General features: G+C 42.6%; 3 protein-coding genes across 3 annotated transcripts; 1 reads left to right on the forward strand and 2 right to left on the reverse strand.

The window, feature by feature from the left end:
* Nucleotides 1-1,042: 1,042 nt before the first annotated feature.
* On the forward strand, nucleotides 1,043-7,336 carry CCOS01_12761 (glycosyl hydrolase family 18; the record flags this gene model as incomplete). The annotated part of the gene is made up of 16 exons (XM_060460909.1): nucleotides 1,043-1,202; nucleotides 1,264-1,420; nucleotides 1,486-1,625; nucleotides 1,685-2,013; nucleotides 2,071-2,100; nucleotides 2,159-2,364; nucleotides 2,526-2,748; nucleotides 2,817-2,951; nucleotides 3,026-3,100; nucleotides 3,204-3,496; nucleotides 3,552-4,640; nucleotides 4,699-5,128; nucleotides 5,234-5,357; nucleotides 5,422-5,873; nucleotides 5,939-6,464; nucleotides 6,546-7,336. Coding segments are annotated over 16 exons (5,160 nt in total), but the record flags the coding sequence as incomplete, so codon positions are not given.
* Nucleotides 7,337-7,597: 261 nt separating this feature from the next.
* CCOS01_12762 (uncharacterized protein) lies at nucleotides 7,598-9,031 on the reverse strand (the record flags this gene model as incomplete). Its single annotated transcript, XM_060460910.1, has 1 exon — nucleotides 7,598-9,031. The coding sequence occupies one exon, from the start codon at nucleotides 9,029-9,031 to the stop codon at nucleotides 7,598-7,600; it is 1,434 nt and encodes a 477-aa protein (XP_060308958.1).
* Nucleotides 9,032-9,478: 447 nt separating this feature from the next.
* On the reverse strand, nucleotides 9,479-10,730 carry CCOS01_12763 (uncharacterized protein; the record flags this gene model as incomplete). The annotated part of the gene is made up of 6 exons (XM_060460911.1): nucleotides 9,479-9,738; nucleotides 9,790-10,078; nucleotides 10,147-10,234; nucleotides 10,283-10,494; nucleotides 10,544-10,629; nucleotides 10,697-10,730. 6 exons carry the CDS (start codon nucleotides 10,728-10,730, stop codon nucleotides 9,479-9,481), a joined length of 969 nt encoding a protein of 322 aa, XP_060308959.1.
* Between the last annotated feature and the right edge of the window lie 6,917 nt (nucleotides 10,731-17,647).

A 17,647-nucleotide genomic window follows, 5' to 3' on the forward strand; every position in this document is an offset into this window, starting at 1 on the left:
CACGATCTTGGCAACACCGACGCCAACGACCGAAATGGATCGCGTTCATGTGAAAGATGCTGCCTGACACCGTCAATTTCAGCCCTCCTGCATTCTAAATGATTGCTGCGCTGACCAGGTGAGCATCACGCCCACTTTCCGGCTTACTAGTTGCACTCTAGACTCCAACTGAAGTGTGATTTCGTTGAATTCTTCGCCAAAGATGGCGAGTCCGGCTTGGCGAAGGATTCAGGGCCAGTCATAGGCATGCGGTAATTAGAATTGTGCAGGTTGCAAATACCCATTCCCCTGTTTTCTGCATCCAATGCTAGTCGCAACGAAGATGGGGTTTACTCCCCAGTGAAGGATTGCGGCAAATACAACGTGTAAGCGCTAATTCCTCCCGATGCTTAAGAAAGAGAAGCTTACTCCGTAAGCTAAGTTAATTCAGGTTGTGCCAAGTCCCGAGACCGACTTTATCGCGACTTTTACTCCACTATGGCACCCAGAGGCTCGCACGCGGCGGCCGCCTGACCCTTGTCGACTTCCCCTGCAGAACCCGCGTGGTGCCTGAAAGTCATCAGCGCGAACCTGCAGCCTACAGATGGAGACCCCTGTCGTCGGGAGCGTCCGAAAATCTCCGTGCTCGAGGCGAAGAGTCTCCTCGAAAGACCCTTTCCAGGGTAGTGGGGCAGACAAGTCCGAGGGATTGTAAGAATACATGTACTCTAGGATTCACTCGTCGGGGCAAAATCATGATGTTTATTTCTCAGGACAAATTGGCTTCATTTTGCCTTTGCTAGTTGTCATTCATTCGTTCAGACAGCATTCGTAGCCGCCACAATGGCAGGCCACAACACACTCTTTCGACAGTTTCCTTCCTCTACATTCGTTATTATTTTCCTTTCTCTTTTCTCACTATTTTCCTATGCTTTTCCTACCGGCAGCCGAGATGGCCCATCCAAAGCCGAATTGGCGACCACAACATGCCGTAACGAAGCCTACCAGTTCGTAAATGGAATTCTGCTTATAGAGACATGTTTCTAATGTCTTTTGTGGCAGCCCTTTCGACTACTCAGTCAAACCAGCTCAGGACCGGAACCTTCCCCTTTGCCCTACCAGTGTCGAACTGGCAGCGATTCAAACTCGTGATCTGCTGTTGGGTCGCCAGGTGACTCAAGAGCAGGACTACAGTTGTAACGAATTCAGACCTTGCGGCAACGGTTAGTTTCTGTCTCGGTTTTCAGCGTGAGTTGGCTCTATCTAACGTTGATCGATGAACAGGCGCTTGCTGTGCCAAGACCGGGTGGTGCAACTACGGCCCGGAGGCCTGTGGTACAAACGGCCAATCTCCTAATGACAAATGCTGGAGTAACTGCGATGCAAAGGCAGAGTGTGGCCGATATGCCGAAACAGAGGGCAAGGAGTGCCCTCTGAACGTGTAAGTTTCACAACTTTTTAATCATCTCACGAGATAGATGCTGATTGTGGTGTGTGGATATGCAGTTGCTGCTCGCCATTTGGCTTTTGCGGCATGACCGAAGACTTTTGCAAAAAGACCGACGATGAGGAAACCAGCTGCCAAAGCAATTGCGACCAGCCAGGGTCAGGGTCGTCCAACGGAAATGTCCGTCAAAGAGTGGTTGGTACGTTATCCCTTCTTACAACAGTATCAGAAGATAGCCTGGATCACTGACTTGATAAGGCTACTACGAGGCATGGGTACACTCCCGAGCATGCAATGGCATGTCGATGGACCAAATGCCCGTGGGAGCGTTGACTCATCTTATGTTTTCCTTCGCCTACGTCTCGCCCAACGACTTTCAGATCGTTCCAATGGACGACCTGGAGCCGAATCTCTTCTCCAAGATGACCGCCATGAAGAAGCAGAACCGAGCTCTTAAGGTCATGGTAGCCCTTGGAGGGTGGACCTTTAACGACCCTGGTGCAACCCAGCTCGTCTTCCATGATGTTGCAAGCAGTAAAGCAAACCGATCCAAGTTCATCGGCAATCTCATGAGCTTTATGCGCCAGGTGATAAACATCTCCTGACCCTTGATCCGGGTCATTCTAGCTGACGTTGAATTCTAGTATGGTTTCGATGGTGTTGATTTTGATTGGGTATGTTTGAGCTCTGCTTCAACGTCCGTCTTACAATTCGCTAACAATCTTCCCGAAGGAATATCCAGGAGCTGATGATCGCGGCGGCGCGGAAGAAGATGGCAAGAACTTTACACTCCTGCTCAAAGAACTCAAGGAGGCCATCAAGAACCAACCCCTTGATTATGTTGTGTCATTCACTACGCCGACTAGCTTCTGGTATCTGCGACACTTCGATCTTAAGGCAAGTACTGACGCTGTCGACTTTGTGAACATTATGAGTAAGTATTTCTTCTTCGCGATCCTATGACGTTCCGAAGCCAAAATTTCTAATTCGATTTTGTAGGTTACGAGTAAGTCGCAGCTTCTGAGACAAACCCTACCTTGCCGGTCTCGGGGAGCCATCTACTCATGGGTGTGCTCAGTTCCTGGCTAACTTGAGATAGTCTGCACGGCGTTTGGGATGCCTGGAACCCCATCGGTTCCAATGTTCTCGCACACTCAAATCTCACTGAGATTAAGCTCGCACTTGACCTGTACTGGCGCAATGACATTCCTCCCGAGAAGCTCAACCTTGGCATTGGTTTCTACGGTCGCTCTTTCGAGCTGACGGACCCGGCTTGCAACAAGCCTGGATGCCAATTTCGCGGAGGTGCAGCTCCTGGTCCGGTAAGTTGGTGTTTTTACACTTGAGCATGGATGAGTTCATCCTTCATTTACTGACAGTTTGAAATCAGTGCACTGCAAATTCTGGAACGTTGGCGTACCGTGAGATCGAGGATATCATCAAGAAACACGATCTCAAGCCGTACTACGACAAGGAGCACCAAATCAAGTACATTGTTTGGAACCAGAACCAATGGGTTAGCTACGTATGTGGGGTCATTTTATCGCATCAAGTTGATGTCAGCCTTCGTGAAGGAAGGCATATGCTGACTTCATCTAGGATGACCCTGAAACCATCGAGGCCAAGATCGATTTTGCAAACGAGCAAGGCCTTGGCGGGCTGCTGATCTGGTCGGTAAGTCGGCACACCCGTCATTCATTGCATATGCATGCCATCTGGCTTCCCGAAGAACACGGATGCACATCGAAATCATGCTTGGGTATTGACTGCTTTCTAGATTGACCAAGACACGGACAACCTAGACGCCCTCGGTGCTGTCGTTGGCCCGACCACCAAGGCGTTGGCTTTGCGACAAACCCTTTCTGAAGATGGAGCGGCCACATGGGAACAGCTAGGAGCCCAGAATTGCTACGTCACTGGTTGTGGAGGCAAGTGCGACAAAGCTGGCTTCAAGGCCGTCACAACTCAACCGTGTGGAGATGCTACGTTCTTCACGCGACACTCCTCCGAAGAAGACAGCACGCTCTGCTGTCCCGTCAACTCTGCACCGGATCCGAAGGACTGTCAATGGTAAGACCTACACCTTTGTCTATTGTCCCAAACCATGTCGCTGATAGCCATATAGGAGAAGCCAAGGCGACGCACCAACCTGCAATGGCCGTTGCGAATTTGGCGAGGTCGGCCTCCAAATGAACAAATGGGGCGACGGCAAGTACTGTGAAGACGGCAACAAGATGTACTGCTGCAAAACCAAGGCCGAGAACAGCGACGGCGACAAGTGCAGGTTCCACGACAATGGAAAAAAGTGCCCAAGCGGACAAAAGGCACTTACCTTCTCTGGCGCGTTTGGGAACGGCAACATTGGCGAAAAGTCTCCGGACGTCGATCTCAAACATCTCCAGAGTCTCACGGGTACGGCGCTCGAAGATGCCTTAGACGAATACACGTGGAAGAAGATCAGTCTCTGGTGCTGCGACGACGAAGAGTTCAAGAAGTGGAAGAACTGCGAATGGAAGGGCAAGCCCGGAAGTTGTTTCGACGCTCACTGCGACCTTAATACGGAGGTCATGCTCACCTGGGCCGGAGCCGGTGGTGGTGAGATGTGCTTCCCGCATCCCGACCCGAATCGCGCGCGTATCTTCTGCTGCGATCCGCCTAGTGGCTCTAACCTTTTCCTCCCGGCCGCCCTGAAAGACCTGTTCCCCGACCCCCCTACCGGTAACGATGTCAAGACCAAGGGCAACACAAAGACAGACGACACCTGGGGCGGCTCGCAAACCGGCGGCAGCAACGACGATCCGAACAAATCTGCCATTCAATTCTACGTCATGGCCAGTCCTACAGAAATCCAAGTCACCCTCGACAAGCGCGACGGCTCCCACTGGGAGCTCTTCAACTGCAACGATGCTCACTCTCTTGGCGTGCAGACTGTTCAGATGGTTTGCATGAACGATTCTGAGGATAGCAACTGCAAAGAGCTTTTCCTCGGAAATGGTGCACCAGGAACCATCATCGAGATGCCGCAAGATCAGGGCTGCGGACCGGGCAAGTATGCCGTCGTTGAGAGCCTGGAGGTTTCCCATAACCAGACGTTGCCGGGACACCTCACTCGACGAACGGCAAGCCCGCCCGTGATCTATGACCTCAAGTTTGGCTACAACTTCAAGCTTGTTCCTAGAGAGTACGGTGACACACAGCTCCGTATCGATTATTCGTGAGTACCCCTATTCTTCACATTTAGTAATTCATCCTAACCTCCTTCGTCCACACAGGAACCAGGAGGGCTACTGGGACCATATCGTCACCCGCCCGGTATCGAAGAAGCGCAAGAGGTCCCTCGAAGAATTCGGTGGCAACCACAAGAGATGGCTCGAAGAGGAGTGGCGCGACGATAACCACTTTGGCGGTCTGTCGAAGAAGGATCTGCATAAGCGATGGTTCGGTGACGACGTCCTCGAGTGGCTGGAGAGTCTCGTTGAAGTCGAGATCGTCAAGACGGAGAAGCGCCATCTCTACGAGGAAGACCTCTCCGCAGTCTTGTTGCGAGAAGAGTGGGACTGCGGTGAGTTCAAGGGCAAGATCGACGCTGTCGCGACTGCCGGCATCAAGATGGCAACGTCTTTCGGGTTTGCCCTCATCACGACGCTCAACTCGGAGACTGGCCTGGATCTCAGCAAGTCTTATTTGCATTTCGCCAACAAGGTATGTTTCCATTTTCGCTGCTTTTCTCATGTGTTTTTATGCATATTTCGTCGTTTTTTGTGGGTTTCATGAGACTTTGAATATGTGCTAAAGGCCTTTTTGCAGGGAAGCGTGAATGCCGTCTTCACCCTCGACGCTAGGATGTCACTACACTGGGACTCCGAAGCGTTTAACATTGCTCCCATCTATTTCCAAGGCGCCAGTTTTGTTATTCCTGGATTTGGCTCGCGTAAGTATCTTCCAATGTCTGAGAGACAATGCAAATTGAAGTAGCTCGCTGACAGAATATCTAGTTGGCCCCCGCCTCGATCTTCGAGGAGAGATAAAGGCCGACATCACGGTCGAGGGACGTGTCGAAGCCAGAGTCAACATTGTTGACTGGGATATCCAGCAGACCTACCCTCAACACACGGAGAAGTTCGATCCGAAGGAGCTTTCCGAGGCTAAGCGTGGAATTGATAGGAGAGATCTTGCCGAACCCACCTTTGATGCCGAGATGAAAGGCAACGGAGATGTTGAGTTTCATTTGATGCCCACGATGGTCTTTGGTCTTGAGTTCGACGATGTCTGGAGCATCGCCACCACCGATGTTGAGCTCGTGGCTGACACCTGGGTCCGCATGAGGGTCGATTCCGACCTCGACTGCGGCTTCGGCTATGGTGTGGATGCCGGCATGTCTCTTATCGCCCAGGCAAAAATTCCCGAGATATTCAAGTGGACTCCTCAGACGCACACATTCAAGCAGGTAACTAGGCCCTGAGATGGCTGTCCACGTGAGCAAGTTCCATCATGCTGACACAGGTCACTCAGATTGAGAAAAATCTTATTCCCGGAAATGGCAAGGAATGGCAGTGTGCATCAGGGGCAACAGAGCGACGCCTGATCGGCTCTGGCTTCAACTCAACCGAAATCACCGACATTGAGCCATTCGTTATCTCGCCCCCCAGCCTGCAAAAGCGAATCATACCCTACGAATCAGACTTGAAGCCCAACAGCAAGGAGAAGACATGCCCTCCCAAGGGCGGCGCCGAAAAGCAAAAGGCATGCAATGAGATCACGGCCGTGGATGGCTTCTACGAGGGTGAGGATGACGGTTCGTGGGGCGCCGTTACTAAGCGCTCAGTTACTGCCGACGATGACTTTACCAGCAACTCGAGCACGAACCCCGCGTACCAGTCGGGCCTCCTTGACCGCGACTTGGAGAAGCGTGCCGGCAAAACTCTTGCCGTTTGCGCTGGTACTGCACTCTATAATGTTAATTGGCTGGACTGGTCCTCGTTGGACCGCGGAGAAATGTTCATTTACGATAGCAACGACTGGTCCGATTGTTCGAATAGTAAGTATCAGTTGTTCTCGACGCTTATACTATCCCTTCTTTCGATTTTCCAGCGACGTCAACTAATATCGCATTTCACAGTGGCTAGCAGCATCCAGAAAAGAGGAGAGCAGATCCTTAAAAACAAGAAGGGCGATAATGAGCAATACGTTATCGAGCACGTGTTGGAAGCCCAGACTTTTCAACGCTGGCTGAGTATCGAAGGCGCAGATGGGCGTGGGGTGAGGGACCTCTGCCGAGCAATGAAAGCGGGCGATTGGATGGGCTATACCCCGAACCCTCTCGATGCCAACGGAGCCAAGGTCAACCCGATCACTTGGGTTGTCCAACAGTCCTACCCAGCAGCCAGTTTTAACCCTGAGGAATTTATCTCCGTCATCGAGCCGGTCAACTGGCAGAAGCAAAAGTCCTTTGGCTCCGGCGCTAGACTCCAAGAAGAGGCCAGCTTGGAGAAGGCGGCCCAGTGGATGGAGGGCACACCCCTAGATCAAGCACTCCGGACGCTGAAGATCACTGTAGTCACCTTCAAGTATCTTCTCGAACCTGAGCTCTCGGCGTTGTACCGCGAACAGGCCACTCGTGTGGGTATAGCTCTGAACGTCATGGAGGATCACTTGGTTAGCGAGGGTTCCTGGACGAAGCGCAACCTCCAGCAGAGTTGGCTGAGCTTTGTCAAGACCAGCGCTGAGATCGCAGGAGGTAAGCTGGTCAAGTTGCTAGACACGTACATCCCGGTGGCGGAGAAGGTCCTCCAGGGCACCGACGCATCAAAGGATGACGATGATAGGAAGAAGAGGAGAGCCACCATCCAAGCGCTGCGCAAGGTCTACGATGATGAAATCAAGGGTAAATGGGTGAACCCAATGCCGTAGACAGCTTCAAGAATAGTTTAGGTTATGCAACTCAGACGATGCTCGTACACTGTATATGCGTCCTGAAGTCTACCTTTGTAATCAAGTTAATTCAATACTGCCTGTTCGAAAAGAATAGAGATCCAAGCTTTGATACTCACACCAATATGTGTGATACAAACCTCAAATGACAAAATAACTATCCTCTCCGAACTATGACCAGACCATATCATGGACATTCCCCTTGGAGGAGCGTCGGGACGAGACAATGAGTCAAGACCTTTATTCATTTGCATGCGACTCGTGAGGAAAATTAGGTCCATCCCAGAAATAGCATCCGCCAGTCTCCTCGATTGCACTGATCATATCAGGAGGCACGGTCCAGGACGCGTCAAAGCCTTGCACGACCGTGAGATACCATCTTGACCGGCTGGCATTTTCCCGTTCGAAATGTCCGCGCCGATTTGACCCCCTTTTCGCAGAGACATTCTCGACACCCGGTGCATAATACTCGACGAAGAATGGCGAGGGCTGCATATGAATCTCGTATCTCAGAGTCCGGAGTGGTGACATCCTAAGTGTGGTTTTGACGAGAGGTAGTATATGAGGCAAAAAAACCTCGGTATCGATAGAAGTCCTCCACGAATTCGCCGGAAAGTTCCCTGCTTCCCGTTCCCATTCATGCTCCGGAACAAAGTCGGACGTATCCGAGTCCGACGAGTCAAAAACAGCCTCAGAAGCGTCCGAGTCTGAGTCTGGCTCATTCTGATCCACATCGTCCTCTTCTTCCCCAATGCTAAGCCATTTCCCGTCGGGGGTTGTTCCGCTGGCCTCAATGTTTACCGACTCTAATAAGGACCCAAACTCTGTTGCCGTCTCAAAAGCTGCAGGGGCGATAGTCCAGAGACCCGTGAGCTGCACTTTGACAATTGCAGGTAGCTGTAAGATTCTGCTTATAGCCAATGAAAGAACGTCTTCCTCGGGACTCTGACAAAATGCCCCAGGATCGGAGCTTTCGTTCAGCGGGTCTGGATCTTCGAGATAAATGTCAAGGCCTTTGAGGTTGGTGAAAGCGCTTTGCTTCAAGGTCTCTGCGAGAGCGAGACGGATTTCTCGTCTTGAGGACTTAAGGCGGCGTGAGGGCATGATGCAGTCCCACGTTAGAGACTTGACGTCGGGGAGTGCCTGGGATATAGTAGTGATGCAGGCGGGATGAAGTCGTCTTTTGACGTTGCTGAAGTCTTCTCGAAGATCCACGCTGGAGATGGCCCGAACTTGTGCGAGGCCCGACGTGATATTCAATGTCTGGTCGAAGCTGATATACTGGAAGTCGTTACGCACATCCCAAATTGGGCTGCCAGAGTGACTGCTATCCAAGGAGTCAAATAGATCCTCGTCTGTATCCGAAGGAGAAGCGACCCTGACGACGAGAGTGATGTCGCCGGTTTTCCAATCACTCAGAAGTTGGAAAAGATCCATGATGGCTTGGGTAAAGGCAGCGTCGTTGGCGGCAGCTTCGCGAGTACTTTGGAGCTTCTTCATACGCTTCTCGCTAACGGGTGGCAAGTTGATAGTATAGTGAAGCCTCTTGATGATTTCGCGGCGACTGGTGTGGGACCCCGAGAAGTCATCTTGAAACTGTTGCAAAGACTCTTGGCTGCTTGTAACGCTGACATTCTTGAACGTGCCGTCTTCCGATGGAGTGGGTTCAGCCATTTGGACTGCGCTGGCTTGATACTCTCTTGGTGAATGTCTTTTCCTGGCATTTGCGACAAATCGCTTGTAAGCTTTTTGTGATTTGTGTGAAGGATCGAAATGGCTGCCAGACTAGAATGGCTTGCAGAAATCCCTCGGAGAGGGGGTTGCACTGCTGACTAAGAAAACCCCCCTGTTTGCCAAGAATATCCATCTTGTCTACAACAGGCAGTCTTCCTTCTTTAACACCTATATCGAACAGACTCCGGGACGCGTCGGATTTTCCCAGATGGGTAGAGTAGGTGGGTCAACAGGGCCGCCTGTCGAATAGTTGGAAATGGTTGTACATATTTTTATATCTCGACGTTCCGATAGCGAATACTTAATTAGAAAAGTACGTTGAAAAGTAACAGAGGGCACCACCACAAAACATCTCATAACTAAATAGCCGTTTCTAAACGGACAGTCTTATTGTTTATTTGCCCAAACCTTCCGCAGATACTGCTCGGCAGTTGTATAAGAGAGATTTAGGCAATGATTCCACTCATCAGTTACCGACCAGGCCCCTCTTTCGATCCCAAGTAGGTATTCACGTAAAACATTCCTTGAGACAGCCTCGCGCATTGCAACTGGCACGCCGGGATGTTCAATCATTGGGACCCATGTCGTGCTGAAGGTGTTGTCTTGCACATCTTTCAGAGACACTCTGTCGACTTGAAAGGGCCCTCCTGTGAGTTGTAAGCAAATATCTCAGTCGATGTCTTTTGGAATAAACTTACCGCGAATCGATTCGCCAAGAGCGATCAAGCCAGCAACATCAATCGTGGATCCACTCATACCACCAATTGTCGGCCATTTTCCTTCGTAGTCCAGGGCATCTGCAACCGTTGCGCAAAGATCTTCAACAGTAGTTAGTGTAAGTTTGGCAACGCTATTGTCAATGATGATTGCCCGTCGTTGCTCAAAGTCCACGAACATGCCAAACATGGCAAAGTGTTGAGTAGTTGCATAGGGATGGGCAAAGTAGTTGGTGAAAAATCCAGGCTGGAAGAGACAATACTCTATGACCTATCATCGCTAAACATTAATTTGCAAGTTCAAGTAGCTGGGCCTCTATATCTATGTTGAAGAGAAACGCTTGCCTCTTTTGATTGATTCACCTCCTCCAGGTACTTCTGGGTTCGATCCTTGAATTGGTAATGTGCGATCTGGCTCTGGTTCGCACTGCATTTCTGTTATTAGTTGCTTCATCATCAGAAGAGACTAACTTACGCCGCCCATTGTGAGGGTGCAAATCTCCTCACGCCCATCTCAATCGCCGCATCGATCAACTTCTTTTGCACTTCGAATCCTTCGTCACTATCCGCCGTCGCAACAAAGGATAACACAGTGTCAACGCCGCGGAATGCGTTACGAATGGATGATGGATCATCATAATCCACTTGTGCGTATTGTACGTTGTGTTGAGCATTAGTGTCAGGAGCCTAAGCCTTTGTTAGCAACTTAAGATGTGTATGAACATTAGTTACTGACCTTGCGACTACATATAACAAGTGAATGATTTCCTTTTGCTATAACTGTATCAATCACTTCCCGTGCCAAGTCTGCCAGAGTCAGTCCTAGAACCGAGACCAAGCTAAGAAAAGCAAAATCCTTTCCTTCTCCAACTTGAAGAATTTCACTCACTTCCCGTACCACCAACGATCGCAACTCTTCCCATTTTTCCCACAACGGTTTTAAATAATAACGATGAGTCGAATGTAGGTTTTGTGGGCAATTGAAAACTTTCGCAACTAAAGACCACACTGCTGGTCTCCAATCTTTTATCAATTGAACCGGATTTCGCAAGGACTCCGACAGTACCGTCTGCCTATTGGAATGTTACGCAGTTAGCAATGCCGGCGACTTTTAGGTTGTTACTCGGGGCAATTCGTGTCCGATAAGCTGATAGATCAAACGCTAGATTCTTTCGTGGAGCAGAGGCACTCATGTGATAGTTCAGGAAGAAGTGGAGCAACTCCACCACAAACAGACGACGCTGGGCCCTGAAGAAGTCCGGTTCTCAAGCTGATCTGTTCACTCCCTGTCTAGCCAAAGACATTGGTCCGACTGTCTAGGCACGTTAGGCTCTGCATAGTCGCACTAGGAAGTCGATATGTCTTGTTGCTGGATCGTATTAGCCAAATATAATCACAGCTTGCTCGTTATCATCTTTGTCTCCGCATCCGAGTGCGACTGCCCATCTCGGCTCAACCCTGTTACATCATATTGTCACGGCAGTGGGCGTCAGGGCCCTTTGGGCCCATGTGGCTCGGCCTCGGGCTGTGAGGCTGAGCTCCTAGTAGACACGTAATAGGCTAGACTGCTAGGACCAAAGGGCCAGCTCCCTAGCTTCTACTTACTAATATTCTATTTTTCTCTTTTTTATATTAAGTAAGTAGTCAACGACATCGTCTTCCCTAGTAGGGAAGGGAGGTTCTACGAGACTTAGTATAATCGCAGGATGCATTTTCAATTCTTCTCTTTTCCTTAATAACGTCGTCTTAATTTTATTATATTCTAATTTCAAGGTCTCAGCTCCTAAATTGCTCATTATCCCTAGTAATTACCCTAGTAGTGCAGTCTAGTACTAGTCTCGGACTTATAGTGACGCGCACTAAGTATTAGATATAAGGTAACTAGGTAACTACTTTTACTAACTCTTTAAGTAGAGACGTATAAAGGTAGAAGGTTTGCTATTTATGATTTAAATAGACTTTGCACTAGCTAGTAATTACTTTCTATAGAAGATACTATAGCGAATTAAGACTACTATGCCTTTAGAGCCTAAATCCTTATTTTATACTACTAATTCTTTAGAACTATTCTATCCTCTGAACCTAGATCTATTTTTACTTCTACTAATGTATTTCGAATTTATTTTTTAATATAGATTAAATAAAAGGTATCCTAAGGCCGTCGGAGGGTATAATGCGCGGGGAGTTAATTCTACCGAACTTTTTTAGGATTACGAACTATATTTTTTTACTTAATTATATTAATTAAGTACCGAAAGGTTAGGCTTAAAAAGAAATTTTAGAATTTATAAATCTTAAATGCCTACTACCTTAGTTAGCTTTTTACTTACTATTAGCGAGTTAAAGAACAATTTAAAATTTATAAACCCTAAATAACTATTACCTCTACTAACCTTTTACTTGCTAATAGCGAGTAAAAGAATTTAAGTATTAAATACTCGAGCTAACTTTTTACTTGCCAATAGTAAGTAAAAGAATTTAAGTATTAAATACTTGAGCTAACTTTTTACTTGCTAATAGTAAGTAAAAGAATTTGAGTATTAAATGCTCGAGCTAACCTTTTACTTACTAATAGTAAGTAAAAGAATTTAAGTATTAAATGCTCGAGCTAACCTTTTACTTGCTAATAGTGAGTAAAAAAATTTAAGTATTAAATACTCGAGCTAACCTTTTACTCGCTAATAGTAAGTAAAAGAATTTGAGTATTAAATGCTCGAGCTAACTTTTTATTTGCTAATAGTAAGTAAAAGAATTTGAGTGTTAAATGCTCGAGCTAACCTTTTACTTGCTAATAGTAAATAAAAGAATTTGAGTATTAAATACTTGAGCTAACTTTTTACTTATTAATAGCGAGTAAAAGAATTTAAGTATTAAATACTCGAGCTAACCTTTTACTTGCTAATAGCGAGTAAAAGAATTTAAGTATTAAATACTCGAGCTAACCTTTTATTCGCTAATAGCGAGTAAAAGAATTTGAGTATTAAATATTCGAGCTAACCTTTTATTTGCTAATAGTGAGTAAAAGAATTTGAGTATTAAATGCTCGAGCTAACTTTTTATTTGCTAATAGTGAGTAAAAGAATTTAAGTATTAAATACTCGAGCTAACTTTTTACTTATTAATAGCGAGTAAAAGAATTTAAATATTAAATACTCGAGCTAACTTTTTACTTGCTATTAGTAAATAAAAGAATTTAAGTATTAAATACTTAGTTAACTTTAATTATATTTCCTATTTTAATCCCCTTAATAAATAAAAGTAATAGTAAATCTATTACTTTCTGTTTCGACTTTCCTTTTTAAATTTATTATAGAGCCTTCGTTAGCTTAGGATTCTTTTTTATTAAAATCCTATTTACTATACTTATTTTTGTTATATTATATAGGTCCTATATAAATGGTACCCTCTTTGCTAATAAATTATAAATTAACTCTATCTTTTTTTTTTTTAGTAAACCGAGACTTCCCTGTTCTTTTTTAGCTTTTAGCTACTTATATTACGAGTTAATATTCTTTAATAAAAATATTAAAATGCTTAATCTTAGTATATTAACTAGAATCCTTAGCGTAGTAAACTAATAAATCGTATTTAAAAATCTTTGCTCCTTTTTTAAGCTTAGCTCTTTTATAAAATAGCTCGCTAAGTAGCTATTAATACCCTTCCCCTAGCTAGTTATAAAACTATTTTTTTATAAAAAGCTTTATAACCGTAGTACCTCGGGCCCGCCCTATAAATAAAGATTTTTTAAGTCGACCTATAATTTTTAAAGCTTATATTATTATATGTATATCCGGATTTGTATAGAAGCTATCTTTGCCTTAGTAGATATATTTATAATACTCCCCTATTACTTAATTAAAAAAGCTAATTTTAAGTATTCTAATTTAATAAGCGTATTTATAAATCTTTTAATTTTTAGGACTGCGTTACTTATTAAAAAAGAGACTACTTCGTACTCGGTTAATAAGTAGTATAAACGATTTTTAAAAACTTTTTTAAATATTTAGTAAAAGAAAAGTTCGCTAATATAATAATAATTATCCTCTTATAGTTTAAAGTTCCCCTCTCTTAGCTCTCTCTTTATATTTTAGAACGCTATTTAGGACTCTAATGTTCTTTTTAATATATCTTTTTTTTCGATCTTTTTTTTTAATACTTTAAGCGTCTTAGGTACTCGTATAGTCGTCCTAGTTATATTGGGTATATTAAGTAATATAGCCGCCTATTTATAAGTATCTCTTTTTTTCTTTTTTTATAGAATAGTTATAGATATTTTTTATACTTCTTTTTTAATCTTGTTATTCTTAGTCGCTTTATTAATAGATATATCTTCTCTTTTTTATTTTATAGTAACTACGGGTTCGGGAGATTTTATATTTTTACTATTGTTAGGGCTATTATCTAGCTACGCTTTCGAGGTTTTTTTTTTATACCGTTTGATTATTTTTTTAACTTAGTTTTCTATTCCTAAGTATTAGGCTCGCTCTTATATTAAAAGTTAGAAATACTTATAAACAACGCCCCAATTATAGCCCAAATTGTCTAAAACTACTACTAGCTTCGTAATATAAACTACGTACTTATTCGTCTTATTATATCGGTCTAAATCCTCTCTAAACTTAGAGATTAGTTTCTAAAACCGGTCACTATCTTATAATAGCCTTAAAAATATCGATTTTAATAATAAACGTACTAATAAGCTAGATAATACTACGCTTAAGTTTTTATTATCTTATAATATTAAATATTTCTATTTTATAGAGTTATCTAGTAGTTTCCTAAAAATAATTTTATTAAAATGCACTATTTTTTACTTTAAAAGCCTTATTATAAAGCTAAGAGTATATAAGAACGTAAGTAAAAAAGTAAAAAAAGAGAGAGTAAAATAGAGGGTAAAAGAGGGGAGGGGGAGTACTAAACTCCCTATTTACTATTAACTTATTCGCAATATTTCTATCTTATTACCTACATTCCTTATTAATCTCAATATTACCGCAATACTAACCCTTATAAAAATATTATTAAACTTACTTTTTATATTATTCTAAAACAAGAACCGCTATATAGCCTATTTAAAATTTATAAAGATCTAATCATAATAATATTCGCTTTTATAAATCTTAAATAAGTACCTCTCCCTCGCTTAAGTATACTTTCCCTATACTTACTTTTCTTAATAATAATAAAATAATATAAGCTTATAAAGGGGTCCTAGGTAATTTTAAATATGCATACGCACTTAGCTTAAATATCTAGGGATACGGGTTTATAATTAAGTATAGGTAGAAGGTATTTAGCTTAGAATAATTAAGATATACCGAGGATAGCCCCTATATTCTAAATAATAGTATATTAATTTCTTATATAGCTAGTTTTAATAGGCAAAGTAATATGTCGTTATTAATAACTAAGGTATTTAATAAAATAGCCGTTAACTAGCTTAGAGGTAATAACCTATACTTATATAATCCTAGCTATTTATAGAGGCTAGATTATTTATTTTAAATCTTAGGGTTAGTTTTAAAGCTTAGAACGAGATTATAAGGGAAGTAGGTGCGCTAATATACTATAACCTAATAATTTTAATAGGCCCTATTAAAAATATTTTAAAAAAAAAGAGCTTATATTATAAAAAATCGGAGAGTTATAAAAGCCCGATAATATCTTAATTAAAATAAGTAAATCTAGGCTATAAGTAGTCTTTTATTTTTTATTTCCTACGTTTTTATTAATCCCCGGTTAATAATTATTTTAGTCTTGTTACTAAAATTACTTAGCCTCCTTCTTAGTTAGGCCGTACGTATAACGTATAGCGTACTTTTATTATATCTAGCCCCGTAAATAATATAAGCTAGGGCCTAGCTTAAGGCCGGGCTACTACTCCGTAAAAGAGCCTCCCCCCGGGCTTTATTATAGCTAACGTTATTTTTATATCTTTTTACGATTTTTAGGACGCTAACTCCGCCCTTAATAACGACGAGACCTATAATAACGACTTTTATAAGAGCTTTTATAAGGAAGTTAACCCCTAGGACTTTTATAAAAAAGAGGTTAACCCCCGGGATTAGGAACCGGTTTCCTTAACGCGTTTTATATAATTAGAAATTATAAATAGTAATACCGATAGTAACGACGTACTCTCTATTATTATACTTTTAACTATTTATACCCCTAACCTATAAGACCTACTTAGCTATATTAATAGGGATCTAATTATTAGCTAGGTAAAAAATAAGAGCCTTACCCCGCAATCTAAACTTACCCGAAGGATCGTTATTATTACCTACCTCGGCTTCGTTTTATACTACGCTTACTATATATTATAAAATAGGCCACGACCTCGTTATTAAATATCGTCCCCGGATGCCCTGAGTAATACCGGCCCTTATAGCTTTATAGAGCTTACGAAGTATATAATAAAGAACGCTTTTTAAAAAAAAGAGGTTAAGGGCATCGGACTAGATCGCTAAGAACTACTATCTTACTTCTAATAATAGTTCCCTAGCTAGAATATACTCCCTAATAAAAATATATTTAAAGCTATTACCTATAGGATACCTTACAAAAGCTTATCCTTAGAACTTAACGTATTTTTAAACGTTAATTATAATACCGATACCTAGATCTATCGTACTAAGTTTAACGTTAATAGCTTTTTAAATATTATTTAAGATATCTAAGTATTTAAAAATTCTATTGAGTATATGCTAATTTACTAGCTCGTAAAAAAGCTCTACGGAAGCGTATATATTACGTATCCCGTTAATAACCTGACTATGAATAAGCTTGAGAATATATAGCTCTACCGGATCCCGCATACTTATTTTAGGTCTATTTAAAAATAGATAATATATATCTTCTTTTTTAATATCTATTATTATACGAGGTTACGACTTAATAACTAGAATAGCATAACGTAGCTTATAGAGGACGAATATCGTATATTTTATAACAAAATTATAATACTAAGTATAATAGTAATATTCCCCGAATTGATAATAGGCTATATCGCGCTATCTTATTAAAATATTTATAATAAGGCTAGCTTTTCTTAAAATATATCGACGTATAGCGGTCTCCCTTTTTATAGCTTCCCTCTTTTATCCTCCCTCTTTCCTTAACTAAGTATAAGCCTCTAGTCTATTTTAATTAATTTAATACCTAACCCTGACGGCGATAATCCCGAGGCCGATATAGTTTTGGTACCTATACTTAAGAACTTCTTTTTTTTATTTAATATTAAGAATACTAAAGTCCGGTACGGCGGCGCACGTAATTTAAAATATTATATTATAAATTTCTAAGTAAAATAACGCTAGGTTATCGAACCGTCCGTTATTTATAATACTAAGTAACTATAATTCCTTAATATCGCTATTAAGTAGTTGCCCGGCGCGTATAAGTAGGCTACTATCCTCCTTACTTAAAGGTATTACTAAGTTAATACCCTTAGGTTCTTTTATAGCTAAATAAATAAAGCCTTTAGGTCTATTTTTCTACTTATAAAATTAACCCCGCTAGGGTTATATAAAATCCGTAGGGGCTAGTATTACTATTATAATATTAATCTTTTCTGAGACTTTATAAGCCTAATTATAGAGCCCGCTAGCGAGCTCTGGAAATATAAGCTTAACTATTTTTAAAACTATACTGTTATTAAAGAGGTATTAAACGCGGCTAAGAAAAAGCTATATAGTAGCGAGGTCCTCCTCTATAATAAGTACTCCGATAGTATTATAATCTAAATAATTTTTAAATTATTAAAGGCCGTTTTATTATAAAAATAATTTAATGAGCTCTTATTTAAGTCCTATAGGTTTTTTTAAGAGTCCGTAAAATT

Source organism: Colletotrichum costaricense (assembly GCF_030867565.1).
Source record: "Colletotrichum costaricense strain IMI 309622 chromosome Unknown Scaffold_15.1, whole genome shotgun sequence".
Lineage (NCBI taxonomy): Eukaryota > Fungi > Ascomycota > Sordariomycetes > Glomerellales > Glomerellaceae > Colletotrichum > Colletotrichum costaricense.